This window comes from Mesitornis unicolor, unplaced genomic scaffold (assembly GCF_000695765.1).
Source record: "Mesitornis unicolor isolate BGI_N332 unplaced genomic scaffold, ASM69576v1 scaffold2366, whole genome shotgun sequence".
NCBI lineage: Eukaryota > Metazoa > Chordata > Aves > Mesitornithiformes > Mesitornithidae > Mesitornis > Mesitornis unicolor.
This window is the reverse complement of record NW_010190075.1, coordinates 107,119-129,519: the sequence shown is the minus strand read 5'-3', so window position 1 is coordinate 129,519 and position 22,401 is coordinate 107,119. Positions and strand designations below refer to the sequence as shown.

At 39.4% G+C, this 22,401-nt stretch overlaps 1 protein-coding gene across 1 annotated transcript; it reads left to right on the top strand.

Moving 5' to 3' along the window:
- Positions 1 to 3,756: 3,756 nt before the first annotated feature.
- Positions 3,757 to 19,294, top strand: SLC5A12 (solute carrier family 5 (sodium/monocarboxylate cotransporter), member 12). Its single transcript, XM_010186266.1, has 15 exons — positions 3,757 to 4,113; positions 6,198 to 6,263; positions 7,574 to 7,625; positions 8,881 to 8,948; positions 9,926 to 10,080; positions 11,135 to 11,275; positions 12,679 to 12,808; positions 13,148 to 13,236; positions 14,430 to 14,542; positions 15,775 to 15,842; positions 16,198 to 16,284; positions 16,929 to 17,107; positions 17,309 to 17,412; positions 17,599 to 17,720; positions 19,133 to 19,294. Exons 1-15 carry the CDS (start codon positions 3,757 to 3,759, stop codon positions 19,292 to 19,294), a joined length of 1,893 nt encoding a protein of 630 aa, XP_010184568.1.
- Positions 19,295 to 22,401: the final 3,107 nt, after the last annotated feature.

The following is a 22,401-nucleotide window of genomic DNA, read 5'->3' as shown; positions in this document are numbered from 1 at the left end:
TTTCCAGTTTTTCCATTATCAGTAGTAAATAGACAGAAGGTGACTAGTACCATATGAGAAAGAATTCTTAAATGTTCATTGGTTTCCTGTTAAATTATCTGCTGGACGGGTCGAAGGGTGGTGGCTGCTTTCAGCGGTACATGTCTGCAGCCTTAGAGGAAAGCTGTGTCCTCGGGAAGAAGCCTTTCAGCACTCACTGCTTGTCACTGTGCCAGAACTCCTCCTGTTCAGAAAGAAGCTGGCATATCTCAAGACCGAAACTTTCTAATGCTATGTGCAGGATTATCATATGAGAAAATGAGTTTATCTGCAGAACCCTTAATTTGTCCATCATAAGGGAGAACCAGATAGCAGAAACTCAGGATACAGCTCTCTGCCTTCCCTTTATAGGTGTAAAGAATAAAGTGTGTTCTTTCTTCTGAGCAAATTCTCTATGGCAAAGACGTAATCACTTCAGTACACCAATATTTTTAAGGTAACCAACATTTTGCTGTTTGTGTTTGATCTTAGATATCTGTAGAAAAGTTTCATTACAGCTCTCCCTAATACTAAAAAGTAAGTGGGAGAGCAGCTCAAATAGGGGATCATCCTGCCACACTTTATGATTCTAGTCCCATTAATACCAGCCCTATTAGGTGTCTCAGAGAGACCATCTGACCATGCAGGTGCACAGCTTCACTCTGTCATTTATTGTATGACACGTTATCTCAATGCAGATGCACACATCAATTTTTGTGAGCGTTCTTCCAATCCTTTCACTTTCAACCAGATTATGCGGGACCAATGTCACCATTCTTCATCCTCTTCTTTCATCATATCTAATGATGCTGCCCAAAGGCATTGGGAGAACTGACTCTTGGTTGGGTAGTTACCAAAAAACCCAGTTGCCATATGTTGATTATTAACTGAACACCTGATAGGCACTTCCTAAAGGAATATTATGACCCCCATTTGGGATCTTCTTCAAATGGCTATTTGGATACCATGAAACTATGCTGAAAATGTATCAGAGTGACATAGCATCATAAATACACAAATATACATTTCTAACATGATTTCCAGTATATTATTCCATTAGCTTTTTTTCTACTTTGTGTAAAATAATGTCATCCAAAAATACTTTTCTGCTAGAAAGATCATTCATAATTTAGAAAAAGAAAAGTCTCTACAGGCTTACATTTACAACACTAAAAATTTTGCTGTTTGAAAAGGCTTCCTGGAATCCAACCCAAATTGCTATGCACTGAGCCCTTGTAAGCCCATGGGCTGTGTGACAGTGCAGTAAGCCTAGCTGCTAATTAGTAGCATTTGCTGATGGCAAACAGCCTGTTTTAATAATGTGTTTAAGCCAGTAATAATACATTACACAAGACTTATTTTCCTAGAATGGATGTTACAGGGATCTTCCACTTAGACTTCCTCTGGTAACATGAGCAGCATGGAAACCTTCTGACACAGGTGATTTTTTTACTTTTTACTTTTTTTTTTTTTTAATTTTTATCCCAGGCCCCACAGACAGTTCTCCGCCCTCTCAGCTACGTAAGACTGATGCAGGCTTACTTATGTGGGCAGTTCAGTGGCTCAAGCTTAAGAGGAAATACCCTCAAGTTTGTTTCTTTGCAGCTTTTTGCAGATTCAGTTGGTGATGTTGTGACTGTGCTAGCAATCAGGTGTGGTTTGTGGGAAGAAGCAGGCATGTGGTTTGCCTGGTTAGCCATATGCACTGCATTCATACCCCATTAAATCAGCCTTCTGCCAGCTTGGGCTGAAGGTTGACCTTAGAACTTCACCATTGTAATGGCATGGCTTTTACCATTGCCAGGGATATTTACTAATTCAACTGCAGGTATGAATTAAAGCCTACAGAAAACATCCATGTTCTTACAGTTATAAGGAGAGAGAAGAAGAAAAAAAATCCCAACCAACCAAAAGAGCAAAATAAAACTCAACCCAAAAGCAAAGGAATGCCTGGCAAGTGGAAGTCATTGCTTTTTTTAAGAGTGAGCACACCTTAAGACATTTGTTCTGTACAAAAGAGAAATATTAACTAGCGATGGGGGTATACTTAGATTAACAAACTACTGTAAGGCAGTTGTATGAGAATTCACAGAGCATAACTTACACTGTCTCACTTTGATCCACAGTAATGCAGAATGGTGTACTGCTTTCTCATTTGGTCCTTCCCTCACACTACCTGCAGGCATCAGTGCACAGACAAGTGCTATGGTAACTGATGTGGCTTTCATTGATGCCCCAGCTTTCACCTTTTACACTTGGTCTCACCGAAATCAGTCACAAAAATCACACAATCTCTACTGCTCACATGGACAGAGGAAGTCAGTTCCAGCCATAGGCTGTCCTGGATTTCTTTTGACTCTGTGCTAACTAATGAAGGTTGCTGTACACATACTCCTCTTTCTTCTGAGCAGATGGATGGGAATGGGCAAGGCTTCAGGTCTGAACACCCATTAATTTGCAAGGTACAACTGACACAGCAAAAATATCACTGTTTACTTATGACTTAAGAAGAAAAAGTGGGGATCCACCCCATCCAAGATTAGGCTGAAGAAAAAGACTTTTGCTATTAAATGCTACCCCAAGTTACTGCATTTCTTTCCTGACTGTCTCCAAAATGTACCCTCCACCCTTCCTTCAGGGCTGCAGCTACACACACTAATTTTTTGTACAAGATAATCCTTCAGGATGACAAATCATTGTCTGCTTCTTTGAAAAACATATTGTCATGGCATAGATAGAGATAAAATGAATATTCACTTATTTAAAAACAAAGCCGAACTACCACAATGAAAACCTAATTAATTGAATACAACAAATTATGCCAAAGACATAGTTAAGAAAAGCATTGATGTTGTCTAATCCACTTCTCTTTGGCCCTCTTTTCCTGCCGGTCCAACCAAGTTGTACATGAATAAATAAGTCTCTCACATGAGCTCATATAAGCTATGAATAAAACTCGTGTTAGGAGCAGTTAGTGAAAAATTAGTTTCTAACTGAAATTCATTCTCAGTGTAGCACAAACCACGTTGCTGCTCATCAGGAGATCCCTGGGTTCCCAAATACCAAGGCTGGGCTATGGCAGGTGGCGGGAAAGCACCAGAGCTACTGTTTACCAGTAAAGGCTCCAGTTCTTTAAAGCAGCTTTAACTTCCAGAGGTTCTACCAAGGAGCACACTTAAAATGTCAAAGGACAATTCTGAACCCTGTTGCTGATGTTCAAGTTTAGTCTTTAACCACATGAGGGAATCGCTCCTTTGAAAACAAAGTCGTCAGTGTGGTCATAGGTCCATACACTGAGCTTTCCTTCATTTTGCTCTCTTTTATTTATTTTTTTACTGCTCTCGTTTTATTTAAAAATGCTGAGAGGTTAGCAAAGTGTCAGATCAAGTCAACGTGCTAGGCTAATGTTTAACCTTAAATTAAAACCTCACAGATTAAAAGGGAGTGTATGACCGATTTCACAGCCAAGCCCTCCGCTCCAGCCTGCCTGACGGAAGCATCGGTAGCACCAGGGTCTAAGTGCATTCAGCACCTTCCTAACTTATTCTTTGCTATTTTTTTCCCCTTAAAGTGAACAGGATTTAAAAAAACATCCTAGCTGAATAACATATCTGTTTATTATTTGCAATTAATGAGCTACAGATAAGTTTCAACTTTGCTGTCAACTGAGTTAATTTCTTCAGAGCAACAGCTACAGAAAACCAGACTCCTCCACAAGAGAATTGTCCAACGGGTGCCATGTCAAATTTTGTAGCTCCAGAAGTCAACAAGTTTGTGGCTTGGGACTATGTTGTTTTTGCAGGACTATTTTTAGTAAGTGCTAGCATTGGAGTCTTTTTTGCAGTGAAAGAGAGGAAAAAGAAAACTTCAGATGAGTTTTTGGTGGGCGGTAAGCAGATGACATGTGGACCAATAGCTTTCTCTCTCACTTCAAGTTTCATGTCAGCAATAACTGTTCTGGGGACACCCTCTGAAGTTTATCGCCATGGAGCATCCTTTGTGGTGTTCTTTCTTGCATATGCGCTTGTCATCATTTTTACTGCTGAACTTTTTCTACCTGTATTTTACAGATCTGGCATAACAAGCACTTATGAGGTAAGTAAAAATTATTTTTAAAAGGCACTACTTTAACACAAAAGTCAGTATCATGCATATAGGTATTTTTAGAGAAAAATCTTTGGCAGAAGGCTTTCTGAAGTGTTTTACAGAACAAGTGTATTAATACATTAATTATTTTTAGAAACATGTTGCATTATTCATACTAGTTATTTATATTGCATAAGCTGAAAGCACAAATTAAAAGTCAGAGCTACTGTTATGCATGTATAGCAGACAGGATAAGGGCTTACACACCAGAATCAAATTAAGTCACAGCTGGAAAATATTTAAAGTATATCCAAATGCTTTTGATCTTATAAGTATTCCACTCTGGTTTAGAAAGCAGGTACTAAAGACAGACTTTAAGAGCAAAATTCAATAGCATCCAATTCAAACTTAGTCTGGATCTGGCAATTTGGTCCAATTTACTATAAAAGTGGGCTATTTGATATCTAAAAAGCTCAGGTGGAAGGAAGGGAGAAAGAGGAAGAAGATGGCAGGTCTCAAAAAAAATTCAAGGGTGGAAAATTATTTTAGGGATTTTCTAGGAAATCAAATGAATGACCTCTGAATCTTCTAGAATTTTTGCCTGGCATTCCTCCTTGAACATATTATTTTCTTCATATGACAGGTCAGCAGTTAAAATATAAAAATCCACACTTCTTGTGATGCTATTGCTAGGAGCACAGTGTGCAGCACTTATCATCTGCACACCCATGGGACAGCTTTTGAGCATTTGGGAACACCCTTTTAGTCACTTTAATCAACTGCCACAGATTTGGTCGCTCCTCTTTGAAGGCAGTTTCAGCTAAGTGAGGATTGGATGAAGAAAGCTGGGTTAGTTTGCAAGGAGCTTCCTGATAACAGAAAGGCTGCTCATGTTCTTTAAGCCCACACCTGAGTAGGGGCTTTGGTCAAACAAAAACAGCTCCACCAGGGTATTTAGAAATATTTCAGTTACAGATTAGAAAAAAAGTAAAACTGACCATGTCTTCCTATTGTCACAACTAACTGCATTTTCTAGCTAGTTTTGATGCAAGACAAGAGAATGAATTACTTTTCTTATATGAGCCCCTGAAGGTGTCATTGTAGCCAGAGACTCCCTTCAAGCATGCTGCTGGAAAGATTACTCTGTTGGCTTCATGAATTATTTATAGGAGCAAGTCAAGTTACATAAATTAGCTGTTTACTTGTGTGGCAGACTGTGGGGCTTATTATGCAAGAGACACAAGAAAGATGAACAAAATTATTAAGAAAGAAGCTGCTTTGGCAGTACCATACTTAGAGATTCTTTAAAAGGAGAAGACTTGTACAGCCCATGCCTGGTGTCTGCTGAGGAGCACATGTGACTACAGCCCAAGGAGAGACCCAGCCTGCCCAAGGCTGCATGGGAGGCTGCCACAGTCTTAGCAATAGTGATTTGATTTTTTTGGTCAGCTCTACAGAGAAACACCAGCTGGTGACTTGTGCTTAAAATCTGGGATTCTGGGCTAGAAATCTCCTCACTTCTGCAGCTGTATAGTACTGGGGAACACCTTTCTACGTCCACCTGGAAGTCCATAAGAAGCCCACTTGCCTCTCCATACTGATGATGTGCAGATTAGATTTTAGACTGAGACAAAGCAAGCAAGGAAGCTTAGCTCAAGGACAGTGAAACTATGTTTCTGCTTCTCCATCTGCTCCATCACCACATTTTTCACTACAGGAGTCAAACTATGCTATTTCTCCTAGAGATGACCTCAAGTTTCGTCCTCATATAGTTGGAATATACTTTCATTTGAAGGTTAAATTTCTTTTCCTTGTAGCCCTTGGGCTCCTTCAGTTATTTCCAATACAAAGGAGATACTGATTACTGCAACTCAACACATAACTTCAAGTACATGTTACTGATGAGATTTCTTAAATATAATTATCATTATGTGTAATAACAATCATACTCTCCTGCTCATTACTCAGAGTAGTAGTACCAGCTGCCAGTAATTTTACTTGCATAGCAAGCCGTTGCTCAAGGCAAACTGAAGGTTAATAACTGTGTCACAGATGCCACACTTACAATTTACTGATATTCCTCTTTTTCCTAGTATTTGGAGTTAAGATTTAACAAGATTGTACGTCTTGCTGCAACACTGATCTACATCCTGCAGACGGTAACAAGACATTGACTCTTTGTTTATATTAATTTCACTCACCATTTATTTTGACAGACTAGTCTCGGACTGTACATTTTTAAACATGAGATGTTTTAATAAGTACTCTTTTCTTCCTTCAGTTTTTTCACTTGGACTCTGAACATTAAAGAGAAAGAATGCTTGCATTCCAAACTTTCTAGCTTTCTCCTGTTTCAGATTAAAAATGTAATTTTTGTTGCCTTTGACACTTGGATGTTGTGCTGAACTCACAGCTTCTCAATTGTTGGTCTTGTTATGTTTCCTTGAAGCCTCTCTTTTTCCAAGTGAGTTTATTCTGTCTTTCTTGAGAAGCCAGACAAGTGGTATCGGACACATTTAGTTCAACAGTTACCCATTTACAACAGCAGGATGAGGTTATCCCACTGCAAAGCAGCTGCACATGACAAGGGCTGCTCCCAGCACCAGGTCCTAGGGACTAAGCCCAGCAGCCTCCAGGGCAGCAGTCGCAGACCTCACATTTGTATACTGCTCTGCATTACCATAAAACACTGACCAGCCAGACTACCCTCCTGTACCTGTAGATAAAATAAATTACAATCCCGGCGGTTGGATGGAGAGGCCGAGCAGAGATCAGCTTTACTCACCCCCCCAAAATGCCACTTTACTATTACTACTTAGCTGTACCTACTTACTTTACCAAAAGAAACCAAATTTAAGGAGCCACCCAAGGGACTATTGTAGACATTTGACAGGTTTTTTGCCCTTTGATTTAAAGTTTCACCAAATTTCTCAAAAGATTACATTAGTTACATATTTGATGGAATATTTGCAGACATTTCTTTCTACATTAATTCCGTTTTATTAATTCCCAAAGCTTTTGCAATAAATTTGAATGCTGATTGACCTCCAGGCTCTGTTTCTCCCTCAGTTCTGTCAGAACATAAACATGAAAGCATTGAATCAGTTACTTTGAAAGGGATTGGATGGAACAAGGGAAGTTTTAACTTCCAAGATCAACCCAAGTAATTTCTACAACACTGATCCTGTTTTCATGAGAGTTCCTCTTTCCATTTGACTAAGATATTTTTGTCATCTAGTCATCTTAACAATGTGTGAAATATGTAATACCAAGATAGATAATGGTTCTGCCAGCAGAAAAGAATTAAAACACAAAACCATACAATACAAGCTGGTCTAAATAAACATCTCGATCTGGTATTTTGCTCTGAGAACCACTTTAAATAGAGTGTTTTATCATTGAGAGTTTTATCATTGAGTATTCACATACATGTTTTTTTTTTTCTCCCCATGAACTTTTTCTCCTTCAGATTCTTTACACAGGAATAGTGGTTTATGCTCCATCACTGGCACTCAACCAAGGTGAGTTCCCATGCTGCACTGTGTAGCTACTCCAAATACACACACCACAAGATGGTTAGAATAAATGAAGTGAAGAAAACAGATAAAACAGTCTAAAAAAAATTCCTCAGAAGTTGTGTAAGAAGGCTTTTGCCTGCACCTCGTAGCTCTGCATTTCTGACTCCTGAGATCTCTCTCTCACACCAGTACATTAACAGGAGCCCTGTGCTTGCTGTTCTGCTCTCCTTTGCACTCAGTAACCACCCGTATAGGTTAGCAACCAACCATTTCTCAACATCCCGACAAAGTTCATGGTACAAGCTGACGACCCAAGACTGTATTCTGTACTTTGGTTCCCTGCCTTCCCTGTCTCACATGTTCAGGTTCCCATGGGCACAGCTCCATTCCCTGTAGCTGGAGCTGGATGCTGTGCTGTTGTCTGCACATTTCTTTAATCTTTGCAAGCCAGGCACATAGCATCCATCACAATAGATGGGATTAGTAATTCTACTGCCATAGGGCATAAGGAGTCACCATGGTCCATCTCCTGTTTTCATCAGAATCAATTGGGAGACTCTTCTCATTGTTCATCATCCAAGGTGTATCTAATTTGCCCAGCCCCACCTCTCACAAAGTGCTGAGCTTCCTTCCTCTAGAGCTCAGCTGAATTCTATGTGACAGTTCACATTCGTTATTAGGCCATATGAACTTTGATAATAAGAGACCCTTTACAAATAGTTTTGTCCTCAAAAACTATGCCTGGTGGGAGAAACATCAATATTAGCCAAATCAAAATCTTGGTTGATGTATAGATATAAGATGTTCAAAGTTGTAGGGAATGGAATTTAGTTTGGGATTGGGCTTTTTTCCTTAGGATTCTTTGGAAATCTCTGAAGAACTTGATTTCTCAAGAGCAAGTTCTGGACTAAGAACAGAAGGAAAGCATTGTTCATAAACCTGTGTCCCATAGGAATGTCATTTTTGCTTTGTGCAATTATTCTTCTTACACATTACTTTCACATTCTTGAAAGTTAGTTAATCAAATTTGCAAGAAAACAATGCAAACCAGTACCGAGTAGCATTAAGAAACCTGAACAATCCAGCAAAGCTCCTAACAGACACAAAAGAAGGTATTTTCCAACCAAACAATTCTATGATTCTATGAAAATTAATAATTACTCCCATCCTTCTATGGCTAAAGTATCGCGGCTTTTCTGTTACCATCAGATGACCTACCCCCATTTTCCTAACCATTTGGTTTGCTTTGGTTTCACAGTCACTGGATTTGATCTCTGGGGCTCTGTAGCTGCAACAGGAATTGTCTGCACTTTCTATTGCACTCTGGTACGTAAAACACTTAACCAAACAGCAGGAACACAGGCTGTTAATTTAGCCATCCTTTATACATGACAGGCTGTCGCAGAAGTATGACTTCTACATACAGTCCAAGTGACTGAAGTTTAAAGTAGGAGAACATAAATTTCTTTTAGACTCTGGTATAAGCAAGTATATATGGAGAAAAAAATATTTCCTCTTAAACATGCTGCTGTATATCTCGAGGTTTAAACCAGACAGCTTGAGGCAGCATCCAGATAAGGAAGCGATAACCTTCCCCCGCCATACTAAATCTTGTGAGATTATTCTTATCTTTTACAAGTTACAGACTGGAAAACATTGTAATGAAAAATGTGCCTCCAGATCAAGAACAGAATGATAAAGCCTCAGAAGGATGATCAACAGGTCATAGACAACTTTGCTTCTGAGTGGAAGCAGTATGAGGCTCCGGATTACAAAAAAGATAAACATTGCAGTGGAAGCAGCAGGGCCCTGGGGCTCATGACACGACCTTAATTTCTGCTTTCATTACCTCTAATGAATTTTTTCATTATTTCATTCATCCTTGTTGAAAACACTCATTACGTGGCTCTGGCACAGATTTGATCAAATATGAAAGTAGCTACGGAAGAAAGCCAAATTGCAAACTTTCTGGAGCTATTTTTCTGTGTTGGGCTTACCATGGACCTCTGGGCTCTGAGAAGCGTACAGGGAGCCATGGAAAGTACAAACATGGGCCAGCTTGTATTCCCTAACCTTTCGTTCTGCACCATGGCAATTCTTCAAATGCATATAAAGGAGGCATTAAAAAAAGCACTTAACTGGAGGTCTCCTATTTCATGGGAGAATACAAAGTTTAAGAGTCCTGATTTGCTAGATGCTATAGATACAGCTCATAAGATCCTGAAATATGGAGCCTTGGCACCTTTTGCTGTACTTGAACACCAGGAAAGAAAATGAGAGCATACAGTTTCTGTCTGTTTTAGGGAGGATTAAAAGCTGTTGTCTGGACAGATGCATTTCAAATTATTGTCATGGTTGTTGGCTTTGTGACGGTTTTGATTCGAGGAACTACTGTAAATGGTGGATCGGCCAAGGTCTGGGAAGATGCCTATGAAGGATCACGACTAAACATATTTGAGTAAGAAACAAATGGTGAAAACCTTTTCTTTTTGCATACCTAATGTTTAGAAACTCTATCTGTACTAAACCAAAAATACTCAGACTTGTTATTATGCTGCCAGTGAACAATGTTGGTGACTCAGAGAAGATTGTTCCCTATTTTTTCAGTTATTGGGAATGCAGTTGACCTTCTAGAAGAGTTTAACTCCTCTTTCTGTTACCCGCTAAAGAAATCAAAGCCATAATGAACTCAAAGGAAGCTTTGCCATTTTTCCCCTGTGTAGCAACAAAGGCAGCCCAATTATTCCTCCCAATTGTATATATCTTTCATTTTCTATTCATAAACTGAAATTTCATTAAGTACACTGACCATAGCAGCTAGCAATGGTACACCAGTGCACTGGGATAGAAAACTGGCCTTTGCCTGTTAGTGGCCTTGACTGAAAAGTTCATTGATCAAGGCAAGTCGCTGACTGAATCTAGCAGCAAGGTCAGATGTTATCTGCTATACAAATCAAGATTAGCAGAATTGCAAAGATGACACATGCAAGTCAGAAAGATGTACTTGTACCAGTTTGAATTACTGAGTAAAGAAATTTCGCTGTTAACACCGCAGCTGAAGCAATTTCTTGTAAAGGAAATAACACATCATGATGATGTAACTTAGAGTTTGGGGAATTTTTAGGTTTTAGTAAGTGGCTTTGCTCCTTGCAAAGGATGGGGTCCCAGGCAGGATGGCTTGCAGGTCTGTTGCTGGAATATGACACAAATCTGAAATTTGAGAATACAAAGCCTTATAAATGTGATTTATCTCAATTAATTGGTCTTCTTACAGAGTCTGCATGATATATGTTTATCCTGACTTGATAGTTATGTGTTCCAATATAAAAGTGAAAAACCCTTCCGAACTCAAACACCTTAGCTGTTGTCTGTGCTGGAAGACAGTATTATCAATGCAGTACTTCTGATTGGAAGGGTAGGGCATACCAGGTGTTTATGAAAAATCACCTACCTCTTGCTAAATAAGTGTGTTTAAACAAGTGAACTGACTTGTTTGTCCTCCTCTTTCCTAGCTTTGATGTAGACCCTTTGAAACGCCATACCTTCTGGACAATTGCTATTGGGGGAACATTCACATGGCTAGGGATCTATGGAGTTAATCAGTCCACAATGCAGAGGTGCATTTCTTGCAAATCGGAAAAGCATGCTAAACTGTAAGTTACCTGTCATTAACCTACTCTAGCAGTCAAACATACTGATGTGCAATTATACTAATAGTTTATCAGTTATATAAATAAATATCAGGATCCCAGTGGGTGGTAGTAAGCTAGTTTTGCCCCGACAGTCTTACTCCCTCTGCCCTAAATGGCATAAATAAATGCAGAAAGAACAATGGCCAGCTATCTCTTGCTGTTTATTAATCTGGGGTCAGGTTGCCAGATTAATCCTCAGCATATTGAAAGAATGCCCACACAGAAGTTGTGTCATTGACAACTTTGTTGAAAAAATGTATTTATTGGAATTGTGTTTATTTTGTATTGTATTAAAGGTGGTTATTGATTTAATGGGGCACTAGCACACAAGGAATGTTCTAAATAAAATGAGATCAGTAAGTTATTAAAATTCTAAAATGTAAGAATAATTCGAATCAATGGCAGAGAAACTAGTGAGACTTCACAATATAGACATATAGGTCTCCAACCCCCTACCTTCTTCAAGTTCAGCATTACTTTGTGCGTAGCTAGACACATGTTCTACTGAACAACCAGATTTTTTCACAGGCCTAGTGCTAACTGCTCTAATGCATAAAGGATGAAGGTGGTAATTTTTTCCTTGTTAGCTATTTTGCTAGCTGCAATCATACTATTTTTTCTTAAAATTATTACAGATTATATGAATTTTCGCTGTTGAAAGTCAGTCTCTGAAAACGTTTGGAAGTCACAACAGTGAGAACATCCCTAGTAACAAGTCCTGAAAGGCTTTCAAGTCCCAGTAGCACAGCTCTGAACTGGAACTGGCCTTAGCAAGAGACATTCTGTAAGGCGACATCCACACATGATGTAGGCTATGTAAAATCTGGCCACTCTCGGGAATCACAGGGTAATAACCACAGACACACAACCTCCCAGCAGGTGCTGTCACCCACATCAATTTCATGGACTAGTGAAAAACAAAAAACTAAAACCAAAACCAAGTTAGTTACATTGCATGGTAACATTGCAACCATGACAGAATCCATGCAAAAAAATACTCTGTGTGGCTTAAAGGGAGAACAGCAACAACTTCTGACAGACAAAAGCCTGCTCTTACAGTGGACAGGAGGGACAGACCCAGCGCTTGGTACAGCCTGTTCTGCATACAAATTACTGGTCTTTGACCAGTCTCTTCCAGCTGTACAGTTAGCTAGAACCTTACCCAAGAGCATAAAGAGGCTGTATTTTTCCATGTTTTTTAAAAAGTCAGTATCACACACAATTTCTTAGCCTGGTGATGCCTCAAAGAGATTATATATCTAGCTTTGATTAAAATGCCTCTATAAAGAGCTGGAAATAACTAACTAGTAACAGCTTTTCTGTATTTATCTTGTGTTAAATAGACATTCTCTCCTCTTTTCTAGTGCACTTTACTTGAATTTATTGGGACTTTGGATAGTCCTGGTGTGCGCAGTGTTTAGTGGTTTGGTGATGTACTCTTATTACAAGAGTTGTGATCCTTGGACTGCTCATTTCATTTCAGCACCTGATCAGGTACAGACATTATTATCATTAGGAGCCACTTTGGGCCCAGACACAGCACATATGGAGACAGCCTAAGTTTTGTAGGATGCATTATGTCCTTTCAGCACTCCGACACTAAGGTGGTTGCCAAAATCAGGGCTATACTATCTCTATCCTGGCACTCCTGCAGTATTCATCTCATTGGCCACTTCTGCCAAATGGCATCCCCTTTGCTCAAACTCTGACACCCCTTGTTAGTTGGAAAAAAACAGAATTTAGAAACACGCTCAGATGCAGCTACTTCTCTTCCATTGCCTGGGAAAATCTGAACTAATCGCTTGTGTTGCTCTTGTGCTCCTTCTACCCCAGCTCATGCCGTATTTTGTTATGGACATTTTTTCTTCAATGCCAGGAGTCCCAGGACTGTTTGTCGCCTGTGCGTTCAGTGGAACACTAAGGTCTGTGAATCTGAAATGACATTTTAGCTGCGTACCATTGATTTCTTGAGAACTCAGGATGTTGTGAAAACATCAAACCCTAAGTAAAGCTGTTTTTCTTAGCATGTTCTAGGATGAAGCAGTACTCCTTTGTCGAGTTACATTATATTTATGCCAAAGTCTAGCTCCACTCCTCCAGATACATTTTAGAATAACATTATCAATGCAGTCAAAAGGGTTTAAAACTGAGGAAGCACCAGTTCTCTTTGTGAAAGAGATCAGCTTCCTGAAATACCTTTGAAGATGGTCATGGTGAAAATGCCTTTACTTAACCCAATTGCCACAGCATCATAGTTAGAGATAGAGAGCTTTTCAGCAAGTCTATCTGCAGATGAAACAGAGTTAGACTAGGAAAAGAGATGTCTGCATAGAGAAGTTTTAGAAACTGTGTTGTCTTCAGGGGGGTGCTGCACGTTATTGTAGTTTCTACCCTCTACAGGCCAAGCATCAAAACTTATGGACGTTAGAATGAGAGAAGATTCAAGTTCACAGTGCCATTCTTCAATGCTGTAGAGTCAGCCTTCAACAGGCTGTTTCTAAAGACTCTTAGCTGTAGAAAAGCAAGAGAGAGCTATCAAAACAGGAAAAACAAAACAAAACTCACATAAAAGGCACTGGCTGCGCCTGGGAGAAGACTAAGGGAATACGGTTAAAGGCACCAAGTACCAAATACTGTAGTGTAGGTATTGACACTGCCATATTGTCACAACGAATTCACAGAGATCATATTCACCAAGTATGGGTTATCTCACCTAGCTAAAAGCGTCAGTCTTTTCCTATTCCACATTTTTCAGTTACAAGAGAAAATAGAGCAGGCATTTTGTGGAGGAACAGGGTGTCACTAGTGGTCACTGCACATCCTTTTACTTTTAAGGGAGTAGTATCTTCATCCTCAGACACGTCTATATTTTGAAGGTCTTTGCAGCTTGGTAAACTGAAGGGCCAGTTAGGACAAGTTTCTATCTTGCTCTGTGTCAGCACAAAGCAGGGACAGAAACCTCACCAGCAACAGCAGCATATGTGAAAAATACCCTTCAGGAACTGTACATCTTATAGTATTAATGCTGAACAAAGCCAGCATCTCTCTATAAATACACCTTTATTTCAGAAAATATTGCTTTCTATTTACTTAACATTCTTCTCCATTTCTACAGCACGGTAGCTGCCAGCATCAATGCTTTAGCAACTGTTACCTTTGAAGACTTGGTCAAGAAATGTTTCCCAAACATGTCCGATAAGATGAGCACATGGATCAGCAAAGGCTTGTGTAGGTACCCTAGATGGGATCCATTTGCTTAATGGCAAAGGTGTCCAACCCCCAAAGTTGCTATTACTACAGGAGAAAATAGGGAAGGATTTTATATACCTGGAGCCTCGAGGGTCTCAGACTCTCAGCTGAATCAAGAGCAGCTCTATGAGCAGTGAAGAGCATTGTCTAGAGACATTACTTCAGAAACACACCTGTGCTTCAGAAACCTCCACAGAAACAAGACCCTGTATAGTCTCAGGATGAATGTCAGCATGATGCTCCAGTAAAATTTTGGGTGTGCACTATATGGTGCACTACCCCAAATATTTTTAAAAGTTTGGTTTACTGAAAATACTGGGGAATACTCTGGGATCTTCTTTACAATACAGAAATAATATCAATGTAGTTGTTACCACATTACTCTATGGTAGTATTACTGAATATTATTTCACAGTAGTACAATAACACGTTTCTATTCAAACTTAGACTATTGCATAAGCAGGTTGTTCAGTTTTTCAGATAAATAATGAAGAAATGAAAAAATGAAAATGTAAAAGAAAAAACAAATGAAAAACACCATCTAAATATCAAATGTTCAAAGCGCTTTGACTTTTTAAGATACTGTTTAGAGGTATGGCAGTAATATCATAACCCTTTTATATGCATTGTAATAATATCACAACCATTTGTTGATGCTGGCAATGATCACAGAAAAGCCAAAGCAGTACAATCTCCTTAAGTGTCTCCAACCTTCTCTGTTTCTGATTTTCCACTTACCACTAAATTATTGCAGTCAGGATCTAAAAAGATCATTTTTACCTCTGAAACCAAGGTGTGCTAGCAAAGATGAGTTTTGGTTGTCTTTCTTCAAGACTACTATACAGACTTTTGTCTACCATAAAGTTAAAACTGATGTCAGAGGAAGAAAGCCATGCTGTTTATCATTGCTCAATTAATTAATTACATTATTTTAAAAGCATTATTTAAAAGTAACAGAAACATTTCTACATGAGGCATAACATCTACATTAATTTCATTGCTAAGTTCTGCTTCATAAAGAAAAACCACCAACCAAAAACCCAACAAGACTTCATGCAAGGCACTGCTGGCTGCTTAATGGTCTGCTTTAAACATCAAAGCCCAAAGTACAAATTCCTCCATGCTAAGCGGTCAGTGTGGACACCAGATGAATTAGAAATTGTCCACAGTATTAACCAGAACTGACAATCTTGCTGCCTGATCTTTTCCAGGTATATTATATGGCATCCTGTGCACTTTGATGGCTGCAGGTGCATCACTGCTGGGAGGAGTTGTGCAGGTATCTTGTGCTTCAGAAACGCAGTGAACTGAACATGAATGCACAGAAGGGCAATGAACTCAATAATGCTGACATTCCTGGGGACTGCTAGGTCACCTGAACAATTTCTGTGGACACTCTGCTGAGAGGAATAACTATGGGGGAAAAAATAATCATAAATCCCTCAACTTATTCACTATTTACTCACTTCTGGGAAATAATACTGAGTGTGATTCTTTCTTTAATTGTGCACTGAAATCACTGTTGGTCACTTCTCCCCCATGATTTCCCAGTGAAAATTCCAGACCAAAACCAGAATTGTGCATGCTCCCTTCAGCTGCTGCCCTAAGCTCCTGTCTCTTCTCTGCACCCACAGGCTTCCCTCTCCATCCATGGGATGTGTGGGGGGCCTGTGCTGGGATTATTTACCCTGGGAATTGTGTTTCCTTGCGCTAACTGGAAGGTAAGAAGAAGAATACTTATCTAGAATAAAATCTCTTGAAGTTGCTTAGTTAAAATTTCATCTTGAAAATTGTTTGGGCTTATAAGATTTAGTCTCCAGGCTGCTTTTCAGATTTACAGCCTGAAAGAGTCCAAGATCTGTTTAGAGGTCCCTTTTCACTGTCTGAATTTATCCTATTTGAATTTAACTCTACCCAACTGTGGAATAATTGGTGATTAGATCCATATGAGAGTTTTAAAAAAAAAATAATTTTTGCATTTCTTCTCTTTCATTAAAAAGATAAAAATATTCAATACGCATCCCAGCCTATGTTCGCCTTGGGACACAGAAAAATTGCAATTGCTCTGCCTTTGTCAACTGAGGCAAAACACAATATGAGCTCGTTTCATATTGCCCCATGAACGGTCCTATCATGTTTACCCAGAAGTAAAACTAAACTCTGTATTGCAGTTTCGACTATCACAGTTTTATTTAAACTCTTATTACTAGAGGACAATAAATCCGCATGTTTTATACCTTGAGAGAACAGAATTGATTTACACTGACAGAGACTGTAACCAGTCATCACCTACTGGCTAATTCACCCTCGCAGAGAAGCACTTCCCATGTATCACCTGTAACACTATTTTTCTTTACCTGTCAAGGGTGCTATTGGAGGCCTCTTAACTGGGATCATCTTAGCTTTTTGGGCTGGAACTGGCTCTTTCATTTACCCTGCACCACCAACAAAGTTCATTCCTCTGCAACTGTCGACCTTCAACTGCACGCTGGCTAACAGCACCCAGGTGCTGGCAACGGCAGCTCCCACAGCAGCTCCAGACAGGTATTTTCCCTCTCGTTACCACTTAAGCCTGCATTAGGGCACAGCCCGAGCCTGCAGAGTGCATCTAGGGAGCAGACAGAGACCACTGAGTGAGCTAGGAGCACTGCTGGATTTATTTTGCTAGCACAAGTCAGGAGACAATATAAACATATCTGTTGTTAATCACCAACTGCTGCTTCCACTTTTGTCACCTCTTCACAGGCCTTTGCTGGCAGATACCTGGTACTCCCTGTCCTACCTGTACTTCAGTACCATTGGTTGCCTAGGCTGTGCCGTCGCAGGGCTGTTGATAAGCTATGTAACAGGTTGGTGTTCAATATATAAATCTACTTTTGCATAAGAAGCCAAGTCAGCTGTTATATGAGCATTCAAAAAGTCCAGCAAGCAGCATGGAGTCACAGACTCAGGAGACAGCAGCAGGCTCTGATCCCACTCCCAAGACTCTCACCTAGCTTTCCTTATATTTGCATATAATTATTTTCTCCTTTCAGGGCCTAGCAAAGGAGAAGATATACCACCAGTATTAATCAAACCAGTCTGCAACCTGTTTTGCTTTTGGTCAGAAAGACTCAAAGCTTTTTTCTGGTGCGGCGTGCAGCACAACAGCCAGGAGGTGAGTGCCTGAACCCATCGGCTCAGCCCCAGTGTGGCCCAGGAGCAGCTGGCCTATATGCACATAACACGTGTGAGAGCTCATGCCACACAGAGAGCAGACTTAGCTTTCAGCAACCGCATTTCAAAGTTATGCAAGAGATGCTGCATAGGCACCAGGGACTGGAAATGAGATCAGCCATACCCTGATCAGCGTTGGTCAGTAATAAGTTACTGATTTTCCCTGTTTGCACAGCACACAGGGACTCAGGGTCTCCAGAGACAAACAGCCCTTGGGACAGCCAGCAGCCTGTGAAACAGGAGCTGACCTCCCTCTCTCTGCCTTCCTCGCTCTGGCAGCTGAACAGGGACAAATCCACACTTTACACCTCAGAGTACACCAAGCTACTCCCTCCAAGAGAGAAAAAGCTTTAGCACTTACACATCCACAAAGCTCTCCTGCTGCTGCCATCCCCTCCTCCAGACCTGGCAGGGCTTCTTCACTTCCAGGTGGCACTGCTGGCCCATCAAGGCCGAGCTGCAACCACCAGCACCTGGGCTGCTCCTGCCCACCACCCCCTCCACCACCTTTTCCCCAGGTGTATTAGGGCTCTGTGGCTCGTTCAGAAGCCATTAAGGATGAGCACCTCATTTTCTTGCACTGTTGTAACAGTTTGCAGAGAAACAACATTGCTCCATCTTAGCAGAAATGGCTAGGTTTAGAGAAGGGATATAAAGCAATATGTGTATTTTCAGCTCCTTTAGAGTACTCTGTGTTTTAATCTTGAAAGTAGTCTTTCAGCTGCTCACAGTATTAGGTGTCCCTCCACCCAGCTTGCATTAAGTTTGTCATTAAAGTTGATGGTTTAATTTGGAAAGCAGCTGTGGCTCTAGGTGCTTCAGCTGTTTCACATGGCTTTTAAGTGCTCAACAGTGTTCAACTAGAAATGTTCTGGGAAAAAAATCTCAACAAAAGCATTAAAAAAATCACATATGCATTTAGCCCCTTGTATTTTCTTAAAATGTGGAATAACATCATTAATAAAGTACTTGCAGTGTGAAACCACCAAGGCCAGTGTAGGCCAGACAAAAACCAAATCGACTAAAATGCAGATAAATATGCAAAACTAAAATTAAGTGACTGGGAATGGACTAAGGATGCATTTCAAAACAGTTACATGAACGGAGGACTTGTGAGAAGTTGCTTTTGCTGCTTTTGCCAATTACTTCCATGGGGGAATATCAGTGTTTGTGTATGGAGGGGACACACACTAAAGAGTGCACGTTTGTGGGTCATTTGACATGTTTGTCATTTTACACAGTGAAATAACTCCTCAGATTTGTAAGACAGGATGTCAGAATTTCAAAATACCCTTTAAGCAAAATTAAAATGCAGGCTTCAAACTACTAGCACATTTTCTTTCTTTTTTTCAGGTGGACTTTGAAAAAAATCTGCCTAAATTTATTGCAAATAAAACTGGAACAGACGATGACACCTTCAAGAATAGTATCAATAAAGAAAACAAATATCAGTTCCCTGGTTACAATCCCGAGGAAAAATCCTATACGAATATGAACAGAGAATCTCGCCTCTAGAAGCTGAGGGACAAGGGACATTTTATTTCTCCAGCTTCAGAAATGAAGAGCTCTTTTTATTGCATTGACCAGCTTGTAGGTGACCAAGAGGAAACAATTGCTCTCTATAGCAATAAATGCCAGATTTTTATTTATGAATTTCATGACAGACCTGGGAAATGATTGGACAATGTGGGGTTTTGGAAGCACTACTACTTCAGAAGAAACGTTTCACAGATCTTGTTGTGGAGGCTACTACTTGGAAGTAGCTTCAATATGTCTCTGTCACATGCTGTTCAGGAACTAGTCACTGAAGGGAAACGTGCAAAGGTTGAACTTGAGATAAAACAAGACTTCAGAGAAACTTCTGAGGTCTCTCACTAAGGTGAGACTGTGAACTGCCCTCTGATGGAGGGGAGAGAAGGGAGGTCAGGCTGAGCTAGTCTCTGCTTACTCCTAGGTACTGCAAAAAGCCGCCTCACAGGAACCTTGTATAGACCACACTGGTCTTTTAGTGACTGAGTTAATTGTGTTTGCTTCCTTTGTGGAACTCAGATTTCTTTGTAAGGTCTTATGAAAGCTATAGCAGAGAGTAAGAAATTTTACCTTGAATTCAGGATAGTTCCTTATCTGTGTCAGTCTGGGAAAGACATCCTTTCAGCTCGAAAATATCCATTTACTACTTTTATGCAATAAAGAAAATACAACAGCATTTGATGATGATGCCTCCTAATTGATAATGCATGTTGAATTTTAAAAATGAGACATAATTAGGCAAAATAATCTGTCTGGTAAAATGTATTAGAAAAATGTTTCAGTGAAAAACAATTCCTCTAAAACTTGCCATTTGGAAATCAAACTCAACAGACTCTCACCTTGATAAACTTCCAGATGTAGTGTTTTGGATTAATGTATTTGTTTTTTAACAAAACTCACAATTGAGACACAGAGACAACTCAGTTATAGACCCAACAGCTATTTAGCTCACATTGCTTTGAAGAACCCAGCTGTTGCCTTTGCTTTATCAGCAACCATCTTTATGATGTAGATCTAGGTCAGTCTGGTCCTTGAAGTTGCTTCCTCAGTCTGTGTTCCCGGGGAATGGTCCCAGGATATTCAATTAAAGAACTGAAATAGCAGTCTGTAAATGACACTGTCTTGTTTGCATGGGACAGTTTGTCAACAAACTGAGAGTCAAATCAGTATTTGTGTTAATCCCTTTTACACCACTTTTATAGTCTCACAAAAGCTTACAGCTGAGTCTGGCTGGCAGCCTGTTGCTTCACATGGCATGCTTCCCTTCGTGCTTCCATCCTTGATATGGTTAGCAAGGCAGAGACAGAAACTCAGTAAATACTGCTATTGTATCATTTATATCTCATGGCCACACACCTTATTGCTTGGGTTATATTAAGAGAGTCTAACTATCATGCTTAAGGATATTAAATAATTCTGGAATGAAAGTAGTTCAAAACACCAATGCGAAGCTATATAGTTAGATGGTGGGTGAAAAATCCCCTCTCTCTGGTGGTAGCTGAAGGATATCAGATTCAGAAATATCTAACTGCGAAAACAACCAAGTCTGCTCTGAGTATTTCTTGACATTCTTACTCATTGCAGTATTGTTACACCCTGCATGCTGGAAAATGCTTAGTTTGCATTTTCAGGTTTGTTTTCAGAAGTTTAGCAACACCTTTACATTGGATTCACTACAGACTTAGTATCTTTTCAAGTCCTTTGCCACAAAAGAGAATTTTTGTTTGTCCATTTAGTGTCAAAAACCAGTGAGTTAGGTTGGCCAGAATAGCTTTCTCCCAAAACGCTTCTGAGGAAATATCCTGAAGTATTTAACTTCATATTTCTGAACTAGTTTTGTTTCAACTAAAACCGTTCACTGAGCTCAAGTGTTTTCTGTATTTGTAAAGGAGTCAGGCATTTTGCAGGGTTTTACTAAGTCCAACACATGAACTTAAGTATGACAACTAAATTCATTAACCAGTAGTTCATTATTCAGTCTTCTACCAAGATTTAAGAATGTGGCCTAATAAAGCTGGAATTTAGAAGAATTACCACTCTGATTAAATATTCAGGTCAGTGTTGTTTACAGTTATCATCTCATCTTCTTGTTTCATTTACGTCCTGAGAAGAGCTGCTCTTCCAGAGAAGAGCTAGCCTGTGTACTTGAGCTGGAAAAATGAGACCAGGAACACGTAAATTCTAAAACAAGAGCCTAAATTTAAGAAATTCTTAGTTATTAGTGAAAGCAGTAGAGCATAAATGATTGAAAATTTGAAAAGTGAGTCTGTATGTGCCTTGAGACCATAGTGAGTGAGTATTTAATTGTTAAAAGTTAAACCCATGTCTGAACCAAGTTTCACCCTGAAATTACTTCCTTGCCCTACTATGGTTTGAAGGAACGTGAGCACTCACTTTTCAAGTGTACAGTTTTTTAAAAATTAACTTTGAATATTTGGAATAATGAAGCTCAAAGTCTCTTTCAAAGATATCCAAGTTTATTACTGAAAAAATGCAATATTCAAATGTGTATGATACAATAAGTAGTTGCATTTGTACATGTAAACCTTGATAAAGTAAACAGCATCTCAAAGACAAATTTATGCCAAAAGTGTCTTACAATAGTTAATCAGATCAACAATTTTTCCTCAGTGAATTTTTTCTAGTTCTGGGGTACATATTGACTTGTAAAAGCCATCTTAAAACACAAAAGAAACAGAAAGCTGACAGGCCAGAGGAACTTCTAGCTTGTAGTGCATAAAAGTCAATTTCTCTGAAACGCTCTGTGATACTGTAATCTATATTTTAAATATTAATTACAAAGTGTGGATTTATGAATAGAAAAAATAGTTGAATTTTATTCTCATTCCTTATTTAGAAACCAAGTTGTATTTAAATATTACATAAATGTCAAATATATACACATTTTAAGAAATCTCTTACGATCATGTTATTGCAAGTTAGCCAGGACTATCAGAGTAAAAAATGACTGAACTATGTTACTCAGTTAGATTTTACATTAGATTATTTCAAAGAACTGAAGTTTCAGTGATACTACTCTAGGTAAAAATTAGAGCCAACAGTTTGGAAGATTTTTCAATACAAAACTTAGT